General features: G+C 53.7%; 1 protein-coding gene across 1 annotated transcript in view; it reads right to left on the reverse strand.

Moving 5' to 3' along the window:
- Positions 1–1,387: 1,387 nt before the first annotated feature.
- The window catches only part of AP3D1 (adaptor-related protein complex 3, delta 1 subunit), a 22,951-nt gene continuing 13,296 nt past the window's right edge, over positions 1,388–11,042 (reverse strand). Inside the window, exons 23-35 of the mRNA XM_010828423.1 lie at positions 11,022–11,033; positions 10,704–10,777; positions 10,340–10,514; positions 9,939–9,995; positions 9,328–9,435; positions 9,009–9,158; positions 8,792–8,839; positions 8,447–8,642; positions 8,226–8,314; positions 8,032–8,117; positions 7,362–7,483; positions 7,180–7,259; positions 1,388–2,501 (exon numbers count right to left, since the gene is read on the reverse strand). Coding sequence (XP_010826725.1) covers positions 2,406–2,501; positions 7,180–7,259; positions 7,362–7,483; positions 8,032–8,117; positions 8,226–8,314; positions 8,447–8,642; positions 8,792–8,839; positions 9,009–9,158; positions 9,328–9,435; positions 9,939–9,995; positions 10,340–10,514; positions 10,704–10,777; positions 11,022–11,033 — 1,293 coding nt within the window. The 3' untranslated portion in view covers positions 1,388–2,405. The remainder of the gene's footprint in view (positions 2,502–7,179; positions 7,260–7,361; positions 7,484–8,031; positions 8,118–8,225; positions 8,315–8,446; positions 8,643–8,791; positions 8,840–9,008; positions 9,159–9,327; positions 9,436–9,938; positions 9,996–10,339; positions 10,515–10,703; positions 10,778–11,021; positions 11,034–11,042) is intronic.

Raw genomic sequence — 11,042 nt, forward strand, 5'->3', positions numbered from 1 at the left:
GTGTTAAAGATCCCGCCTGCCAATTGAGGGGATAACCATTATATCCCTGATCAGGGAACTAGAGCCCACAGGCCACACGGCAACTAAGCCCACGTGCTGCAACTACTGAAGCCTGCATGCCCTAGGGTGCATGCACCGCAACTAGAGTAGCCTGTGCACAGCAACAAAGAACCAGCACAGGAAAAGAAAAAAGTACCTGGCGGGCCGCACACAACCAGCCTTCAGGGCGATTGGCTCTTTGGATGACTCAAAGGGAGGCTGTTTGGTAAAAACCAGGGCCAGCCTCGGTGCGTCCTGGGGCTCCTGCCACATCAGCTGCACCATGGCACCTGCTGTCACCACCATGGCCTGGCTTCTTTCTCAGATGCCCCACGTGGGCTGTGAAAGGACAGGCCCAAACTCGCTCAATCCAGGGCTCAGCTTTGGTCCAGCAGATGGGAGGGGATGGAAGCACACCATGGCAAGTCTGGCAGTTCTTGGAGTCCTGGGCTGGGCCCTTCCTGGCCTGGGTGGCTGCCAACCTCCCTACTCAGGTAAGGGGCCTCCACTTGGGGAGGAGGTGCCTTCCAGCCGAGGTTTCACTGATGGACTGCTGGCCTCCACTTGCCCAGGAGCACTGAGGTCAGGGGGCTGGTGAGTGGAAGACTGGGGAACTCTCAGACGCCCAGGACCTGAGCTGGGCCCACACACTGTAGCAGGATGGGCCAATGACCCGGGGGCCACCCAAGGGGCCTTTGTGCAGGGCTCTGCAACTGCCCCGGTTTTGGGTTTCAGGTTACAGGTGATCTGGGCTGTCTGCTGACACAAACCTCCATCCACGTGGCATCAGTAAAGCTGTCAGGAACATAGGGAATTGAAACAGTGGCAGGGCCTCCCTTTCAGCATCTGCTCCTGCCAATCCCTGGGGCTCTGGGCCCCACACACTGTGTCCGGACCTCTGACCCTGCCCTCTTCTCATTGTGTGCTGCCAAGATTAGAAATGAGGGGTTCAACTTTAACACAACTTTCATTGGACTTAAACTTTAGTGATATTTCCACTCATCTTGCACAACTTTTACCAGAGGGGTTCCCTGGAAAGGGACAGCAGTTGCTAGGCCCCATGGAGTCCTGTGAGGGGATGGGTATCAGGTGTCTCCTTGCTGTTACCGCTGGGGCCCAGGAGCCCAGAGGACCACACCCCTCCGGAGGGGACAAGAGGTACAGGCAGAAGGGCAGGGGCGCCCTAGCTTTACAATGCAACCTGCACAAGGGTGCCCTGTGGCCCCCTCTGACCCCTAGGTGCTGCAAGACTGTCGAGAGGTCTGGCTGTATGCTGACCACCCCCCCAACACTGGGGAAGAATCCCCTACTCGGGGCATACGTTGCCAAAGGCAAGAGACCCAATGGATAAATGCCTGTTTCGCAAGTTTATTGGATCATCTTGACACAAAATCATTACAGCAGCATGATATGTCTCTCCTTTACACGGGAATGTCGATAGCAAATAAATTCTTATATAACACATCATACAATTTAGAGATTCTAGAATCACTGCACAGGATTCTGTAATAGGTTACTCTACATGCTAAAGTGACAGTTTTCATCAAAAGAAGTTAAAATGTCATTGAGGACCATCATCTTTGAGGAAAGTTCAGTCTCACGGGGGTGGGCTGGGGTCCCCCCCTGCCCCTGAGGTGCATCTCAGGGGCCCAGCCCCCCCGGATCCACGTGCTTCCCAGCAAGGAAACAGGGCCAGGCCCAGGCCCTTCCACAGGTGCAGACACAGACCTGCAGAGCATCCAGTGATGACAGGAGAGCCAGAGCTGTAGCTCTCCACCACTCACCGCAACACGCAGCTGGGCACGGAGGCCAAGGCCCTGGAGCCCTGCTGGGCACTCCCCTCAGCAGACACACAGGACACAATGGTAGAACAAACAGGATGTGATGGACGGCAGCCTGCAAGACTCTGCCCCATAGTGTGTCCTGGGGAGGAAGTGCCCCTAGGCGTGGGGTGAAGAGGAATGTCTCCCCCAAGCAGCTGGCCTGGCCTCCACCCCTAGGGCCTGCGGGCAGCAATCTGGGAACTCATGGGACTCGGACGACTTGACAGAAGCGGGACGCGCCGCTCCGTCCGGTCCCCATCCAGCCCCCGCCAGGTCCTGGCCTCGATAGCGGTCACGCTCACCCTCAGGCAGCCCCCATGGCCACAGGCATAGTCCGCTCCAGCCAGAAGAGCCCTGGCTGGCTTGGGGACTGGCAAGGGCTGCTCGCCAGAGAGTAGAGAGAAGCAAAGTAAAAAAGATGACAAGGTAAATCAACGCAACGTGAACTGCGAGGTCTACACAGTGGACGATGGTGGACTTGGTCAACGCCTGGCTGGACCCAGTGTGTGCAGCACATGGCCGCCCTCCTGTGGGAGGCGGCACTTAGCACGTGGCCAGCGTCTCCTTCATTTCCTCCAGCAGGTTGCTCAGCAGCGTGGGGTCGCTGCACTTCCCATCCACCGACACTGACTTTTCGCCCTGTGAGGGAAACAACAGCCGGCACTCAAGAGACGCCACCCTCTGGACATCCTCTCCTACTTCGGGGTGCTCTGATAACCCTCTCCTATTCTGGGGTGCTTTGATAACCAAGAAGAGGGGCTCCAGGTAGGACGGAGCAGGCACACCACACCCCATATCTCCCACACCCCATGGGAGGAGCTGCAGGACCTAGAGAGGCCAGAACTGCAGGGGCTCAGGACTGATGCTCTGGCAAAGGCAGGGATCCCAGCCCCTCAGGGGCACAGGGAACAGCTGAGTGCAGCACCAGATGTCCTGCAGATGGAATCTGAGTGCCAACCTTCTCCACAGGTGTGAAGAAGGCCCACAGTCTCCAATTCAAAACTTCCAAAATCGGCACTCCAAGACCACGGAAATCTTAGCTCACGTGGAAAAGACAACCCACAAATACCCACAGAGAAGAGATGGATGTCAGAATCACCTTGAAAGGCTTTAGTGACTCCAAGAACCTCCCATCAGCAATCACATACATTCCTGAAGCAAGCAGAACACAACATCTCAGCAAAGAAAAGGAAGAAATAAAGATCAACCCAGGGAACTTCTAGACTGGAATATACCAGCTGCACACAACAGAACTTACATGACAGAAAACTCTATGACCCTGACAAGAGATTAATGGAAATGATCCAATCTGAACAGACAGTGGAAAGGAGGTGGAGATGGGTGAAGTAGCAAAGATTCACATCACTGGGACCCGAGACAGAGAAGACAGAGAAAGCAGTGCTGAAAAGGTACTTAAAATCATAGCTGACAACTGAGTTGTGCAAAAGACAGAAATGCACAGATCAGCACATTCAACAGACTCCACACCATTAACAGGAGCTAGGTCCCTTTCCAGGGAACCCCTCTGGTAAAGGCTGTGCAGGATGAGTGGAAATAACACTAGAAAGTTTAAGTCCAGTGAAAGCACACCTGAACCCCTCATTTCTTTTTTTTTTTCCATTAGAACTTCTTAAAGCCATTTCCCTTAAATATTTAAAGAATTTAATGGTAAGGTTTTTAAGTTGTAAAATAAAAATCCCTTTTGAATTTTCTAATGTACAAAAAGAAACCGAGATGAACCATTGTGACCACAGAATCAGTTTGTTATTCTGAATATTCATGAATCCCTCATTTCTAATCTCGGCAGCACACGATGAGAAAAGGGCAGGGTCAGGGGTCCAGACACAGTGTGCAGGGCCCAGAGCCCCAGGGATTGGCAGGAGCAGATGCTGGAAGGGAGGCCCTGTTGCTGTTTCAGTTCCCTACGTTCCCGACAGCTTTACTGACGCCACGTGGATTGAGGGTTGTGTCAGCAGACAGCCCAGATCAAGGAAGTCAATACCAAGACATGTCACAAACTGCTAAAACCAAGAACAAAGGAAAACCTGAAACAGCCAGGGGGAAACAGTGCATTTTTTAGTTAAGGGAAAACATTCCTTGTTGGAAACTGAGACACCAAAAGGAAATGGCCTAGTTCTGAAGTACTGTGTGAGAAAAAAAAAGCAAAGCAAAAATTCTATACCCAGCAAAAACAGTCTTGACAAACAGTAAAACAAAGAATGATCGGATGAAGGAAACTGAGAGAACTCATACAGCCAAAAGACCTGATCTAAAGTTCTTTAGATGGAGAAAATGAAGCAGAAGACAGAGTGGAATGTGAGCAGTGAAAGCAACAGAAACGGCAGGCACGCGGGTGAGCAGACGAGGCCGGCTTGTCTCCTGAGGTCTCTGAAATCTGTAAAGCTGTAACACACTGAAGAAAAGGTGCCTTCAGTGTCTGCAGAGGCAAAACCTGAGACCACCTCCTGTATGGGGGGAGGGTCAAGGGCTAAGCAAGTGTCAGGTTCCACCTGAGCTCCAAGTAGACTGTGAACACCAAGGGTAGGGATGTAGTCCCCAGAGCTCCAGACACACAGAGACTCTGTTAACATATAAACATGGACACTGGTAACGCTCACATATGCCACAGAAGGCGAAAGCAGAAGGATGAAAGAAAAAACACAGGGAACAAACTAACTGCAAGACAAACCCCAAAATACCAGTAATACTTTAAGCACAATGCTCTGAACAATACAACTGAAAGAGACTGACAGAATGAATAAGGACACGGTATCCATGAGAAATCCTTTTCAAAACAAGGATAAAGGCAGGTTTACCACAAAGGATTTGCCACATAAGCACAGACCAAATGACAGAAAGAGGGCTTCCCTGGTAGCTCAGTGGTAAAGAATCTGCCTGCCAATACAGGGGACATGGGTTCCATCCCTGGTCTGGAAAGATCCCACATGCTGTGGGGCAATCAAGCCCATGTGCCACAACTAGAGAATGGCCCAAGCAGCAACAAAGACCCAGCAGTGCTATAAGTAAGTAAATAAATGTGAAGTGAAAGTCCCTCAGTCGTGTCTGATTCTGTGACCCCATGGACTGTACAGTCCATGGAATTCTCCAAGCCGGAATATTCGAGGGGGTAGACTTTCCCTTTTCCAGGGGATCTTCCCAACAGAGGGATCAAACCTAGGTCTCCCACATTGCAGGAGGATTCTTTACCAGCTGAGCTGCAAGGGAAGCCCAAGAATACTGGAATGTAGGTAAGCCTATCCCTTTTTCCAGATCTTCCCAACCCAGGAATCCAACCGGGATCTCCTATACATTGCAGGCAGATTCTTTCCAATTGACCTATCAGGGAAGCCCAAGTAAATAAATAAATGTTATTAAAACACACACACACACACACACACAAAGAATGGCTGTACTGACACCAAACAAAGTGGACTTCAGAGCAAAGACACAGCCAGCACAGGACAGAGACGAACACACCAACTAGTGAGGGGATCCACTCGCCCAGACTCATGATTCTAATGGTCCACAGTCGTAATGGACCATTAATAGACCATTAATGGACCATTCTAATGGTCCACAGCTGACCACCAATGGCTTCATGTTCCTTGCTCACTCATGGAGGACTGGCATAGAGAAAATATGCAAGGATCCAGAAGAATCAAAAACACAGTCAACCAGCAGGATCTGAGTGACACACGTATCGCAGGAACACCTACAGAACAGCTGTCCACGAGGACCATACCCAGGACAGAGGTCCAGTCTCAGCACCTTTCGGAGGCCTGAGAGGTCACACCAGAAACCAGGACCAGGAAGCAACAGGGAACTCTCCCAATGCTTAGAAATAAGTCCACAGGTCAGTGAGGAGGTAGTAATAGAAATTAGGAAATATTTGGAACTGTATACACATGAAAATGAATCACAAAAACCTGTGGGGTTCAGCTAAAGAAGTATGTAAAGAAAAGTTCCTAACTTAATTAAAAACTTTATTAGAAGAGACAGGCCTGTTGGAAAGGTCTAAGTTTTCACCTTATATATTTGTAAAAGAGCAAAATAAACCCAAAGCAAGCAGAAATAAGGAGATACGCAGCAATATTCAGTAAAATTAATTATTTTTTTTTTGGCTATACCTCATTGCTTGTGGGGACTTCCCAAGTGGCTCAGTGGTCAAGAACCCACCTGCCAAAGCAGGAGACACAGGAGACCTGAGTTCAATCCCTGGGTCAGGAAGATCCCCTGGAGAAGGAAATGGCAACTCACTCCAGCATTCTTGCCTGGAGAATCCCAGGGACAGAGGAGCCTCATGGGCTGCAGCCCAGGGGGTTGCGAAGAGCAGAACACAACTGATCACATATGCATTGAATTGCCATTGCTTGTGGGATCTGTTCCCCAACCAGGAATCAAACCCAAGTCCCTGGCAGTGGAAGTGCAGAGTTCTAACCATTGGACCTCCAAGGAATTCCCCAACCCTTCAAAAAAATTGGTTACTAAATTGATCTTTCAAAATGGATAAATAAGCCTTCTGGCCAAGATAACCAAGAAAAAGGAGAGGAGACAATTACCAATATCAGGAATGAAAGCTTATCACCACTGATCCCTCAGATACTAAAAGGAAAAGAAAAGAACCAGATGACTTGATCCACCATCACCTCCATAATCCAGATGAAACCAACCACTTCTTTGAAGACTACAAACTACTGAAACTCACACAGTAAGAAACAGACAAAGCAAGGAACCCTAAAAGTACCAAAGAAAGAAACTGAGGATTTCCCTGGTGGTCCAGTGGATAAGGATCCACCTGCCAATACAGAGAACACAGATTCCATCCCTGGTCTGGGAAGATCCCACATGCTAAGGGGCAACTAAGCCCATGTGCCTAGAGTCCGTGCTCCTCAACAAGAGAAGCCGTGCAATGAGAAGCCCTAGAGAGCAGCCCCTGCTCACTGCAACTAGAGAAAGCCTGCAGCAACAAAGACCTGGAGCGACCAAAAACAAATTTTTAAAAAAGAAAAAAGCAGTTATGAAAAAAAAAAGAAACTGAACTTGTAGATAAAAACTTTTCAGAAAAGAACTCTCCAGACCCAGATGCTTTCCTTGAATTCTACAATAATATGCCAGAAGAAACACATTGACTTAAACATGACCTCCTCCAGGAGATACCAGAGGAGGGAGTGGGCCAGGCGGAGGAAAGGCCGACACTGCTCAGGAGCACAGGGTCAGAGCTTTCAGCAAAATCATCTCAGACTGAGCTCAGAGCAGAGCAGTTGCGCTGGAGGACAGTGTTGAGGCTGGGCAGGCCCGCCAGACCCTGAGGGCTCACCTTCTTCACCAGGAGGCAGACGTGGTGGCCCTGGATGGAGCGGCTGTACATGGAGGCACAGGAGTCCACTCGCTCCACAACTGCAATAGAGGGCGGTGTGAGGCCGGGCCAGCCCCAGGCAGTGGGGGAGCCCCATGTGCGGGAAGAAGGCCAAGCAATCTATCAGCTATGTCCAGTCTTACCAGAAAAACGATGATGAAAACAGATCTTTGCCAGGAGGTTATGGAAGGACATACTAATGCCATCCACCTTGATCGAGCTCATGCTCAGGTCCCCAGACTCCAGCAACTTGGCAAAGGCATCGCTGTGGGAAGGACAGAGAGAAGGTGGCAACAGGGGCCTTGCCCGGGGATGGGCGCCTCCTCTGAGGGCCTGTGGCTCAGGGTCTCCACTGGTCCTGTAAGAAGTCAACACCTCAACAGTGTCCCCAAAGCCCGTAAGTTTCAGCCCTGACACCCAGGCTGTGGGAATGTGACTGGGTTTGGTGACAGGACCCCAATGCCATGTAATAGGGGTCCTGGTGTGAACAGGAGATCAGGATGCAGACGTGCGAGGAGGAGGAGCATGTGTGTCCACAGGGGAGGGCAGCCATCTGCATGCCACTGCACAAGGCCTCAGGAGGACCCAGCCCTGCCCATATTCTGAGTCTGGAGTCCAGTGTCTGGTCCAGGGAGGGATGCCAGGCCTGTTGTTCAGGCTGCTGGGGATGTGCTGAGCCTGAGGCGCCTGAGCCGGTCACCTGACACTCCACCCACATCCTTTCCTCAGGTCAGACAGCGTTGTAGAGATGACTGTCTGGAGCCCCCATGGCAGGAAAGCGGGGAGCTGGGGGCAGGAGGGAGGGCAGCGCACCTGTAGCACGGTGTGGTGACCAGGTACGAGGTGCAGGTGAAGTGCAGTTTGAAGTCAAGCTTCTCGTGGGTGGAGCCTTCGTCGTTCTGTGAGGCAGAATGGGTGCAGGGTGAGGGGGCGCAGGGCGAGGGGGCGCAGGGCAGAGCTTTTGAGCTCGGGTGCATAACTGACCCTCGGGGCACCCACCCCCGTACCTTGGCGATGAAAGACAGTGTCCCCTTGAGCTTCTGGGCCATGACGATGCTCTGAATGGTGAACACAAACTGGGCCTCGTTGGAAATACCTGGTGCGGGCAAGACATGGGCCTGAGGAGTGGTGCAGGATGGCGTCACCTGGGCAGGCGGCAGGGAGTTAAGGCTGCCCAGGGTCTGTCCCCAGCACTGCTGTCCTGGGCCGCTGAGCCAGGCTCACTCACCAGGGGGCAGCTGGAAAGGCACGGGGACACCGTCGTGGACCGAGGAGCCCTCGGGCCGGGCCAGCCGGGCATTGAGCGAGTCCAGCACATTGAGCTCCATGCTCTTGAGAAAGCTGTCGCTCTGGTTCTCCAGGACCACAGAGACTGTGACCTGGCTGTCCTTCTGTAGGCTGCTGTCAGCCTGTACATCGTACGTCTGTAGAGCAGAACCCAGGGTCAGTGGTGCAGGGGAGCCACTTGGGACCCCATGCCTAGAGAGTGTGGGCACCCCCTCATGTCCAGAGAAAGGAGCCCTGAGCCTCAAGCACTCTTGGCCCCACCTCCTGAAAGCCAAGTTTCGCTTACCATTTTGATATAAGAATTTTCAGCCAGAAGAATGTAGCTGGACATGGGCTGTGGACAAAAGAGAAACATGTCAGCTCCGGGCAGTGAGGACCTGGGAGTGACGGTGAGGGCTGCTGGGGGCACCCCCTCAGGAAACATCAGGAGCGTGAGAACGGGGGACAGGGAGACCCCACGTCCCAGAGGCTCCCAGCACCAGCTAGGTTGGGAGGACCCTCACCGGCAGGGGCTCCTCTTCGAGTGTGCCGTTCTCCACGGGCTCAGCAGCCTCCTCATCCGCTGGTGGCACCTTCTTCTTGGACTTCCTCTTGTCCTTGGGCCGCTCCTCCTTGTCTTTCTTGTGTTTCTTCTTCTTGTGCTTGGAGGGTTTCTGGAGCGGGAACAGGCTTGAGTCAGCCCTGCACTCCTCTGACGAGCCACAGCCCAACAGCGCTGCATGATTAGGACCCAGGGAGCTTGGCAACAGGAGACTGCTGTTAGGAGCCCTAGCAAGTGCGGGAGCGCCGCCCCCAGCCCAACCCCCGCACACGCGTCCCCACCTTCTCCAGGTCCTGCTCCCTGTCCTCTTCGGCATCCTGTTCCTCTCCCCGGGGCTCCTCCTGCCCCTCCTTCAGGACAGTGACTGTGGTGTTCACCTCCAGCTCTTCCTATGGGGGGCCAGGCCGGGGTTGGTGGCAGGGGGTTTCAAAGGCAGCCAGGGCCCAGGATGGGGAGTCCTGCGCCCCCTGACCTGCCTTGCCCTGGAACACCCTGCACTGATGAGCCTCCCTCCTGACGATGTGTGGCTTCCCCCCAAAGTGCTGGTGGCCAGCAGACAGGAGAGGAGGCCTGGCATGAGGGTCGGCTAGCACTGATCCAGAAGACCCCAGAGCCACCAGGCCCCAGATACAGACACGAAACTGCTGCCCAAGGCTGCTGCCTGGCTCTGAGACAAGGGCCCGCCCCGAAACCATTGCCTGCACAAGACCCTGAGCATGGGACTGACCCAGCCCAGACCTGGCTGGTCTGCCTGAGGATCACCCCACATCCCTCTGCCCCCAGTGAGGGGGGCCCCCTAATGCCTCTAAGACGTAGCTCTCCAAAGCTGAAAAGCACGGGTGTCCAGCTGAGGAGCACTCGCGGTCAGCACAAGTCACAACCAGGCTCTTACCAGGGCTGGTGTGGCAGCAGGCGGCGTAGTAGACAACCAGAAGTCCAAGTCCTCACCCTGAAACCACAGGAACACAGACCTTGAGCTGGAGCAGCTGGACGGGCCCTGAGAAGGCATGGCTGCCCTGACAAGCACAGGACACTATGCCCCATAGGACCTGAGTGTGCTGGGAGCCAGTGGTGCGTCCGGCTCTCTTGCCATGGGTCCAGGCACCTACCGGGACCACACATCCAGGCAAAGCCGTGTTGCTCTGGAGTGAAGTAACACACCCTGTGTGTGGTAGCTCTGCCGAACCGTCCCTCCACGTGCAGGACACGCACACCATGGGAGAGGGGAGGCTGACAGCCCAGGACATCCCTGCCCCACCCCGTCTGATAAGACAAGTAAGCCTGGCCTCTCACCTTCTCCACCTCCTTCTTCTTCTTCTCCCGCTCCTTCTCCTTGTGCTTCTTCTCCTTCTTCTTGGGTTTCTTGCTCTTCTTCTCCACAAGGGGGACATCCTCTTTCTCAGGGGACTTGGAGGTCTCAGCGTTTCTGTGTTTCTGGACAGGCAGCTTCTCACTATCAGCTAGGGGCCTGGGGGTGGTCACAGGATGAGTGGCCTAGGATGAGGCCTGGAGGCAAGTAGTCCACTCTGCTGCCGGGACCCTTACCCCAGGCCATGCCGAGCAGTCAAGAGAGGACAGAGGGAGGGACCAGGACGTGGGGAACCCAGGCCACGTCCAGCCCTATGGGCAGCTGCCCTGGCCTCACTCCCAGCACTTACTATCCAGGTCGATGTCCAGGGCCCTGTAAGGGTCATTGGGATCTTTGTCGTCCTCGTCACTGGGCAGGGCGTTCTGAGGGACAACAGAAATGCTGTGTCTGGATCAACCCACCCTCCCCACAACCCCACCGGGCCCCACCTCCCTTCTCAGAAACAAATCAGCAGGTCCACACCCATGAGAGCATCTGATCTGGGGCCTGGTGCTCAGCGTGGGCGGGGGATCAGGACAGTTAATGGAACAGAAGTGCAGGAGGTGCTCACAGCTCACAGGGCAGAGCTGACCAGGGCCCGGGGGCGGGGCAGGGTGAGCAGCTGACCTCAGGCATCTCCTCGGTGAC

This window comes from Bison bison, unplaced genomic scaffold (assembly GCF_000754665.1).
Source record: "Bison bison bison isolate TAMUID 2011002044 unplaced genomic scaffold, Bison_UMD1.0 scf7180017864492, whole genome shotgun sequence".
Taxonomy (NCBI): Eukaryota; Metazoa; Chordata; class Mammalia; order Artiodactyla; family Bovidae; genus Bison; species Bison bison.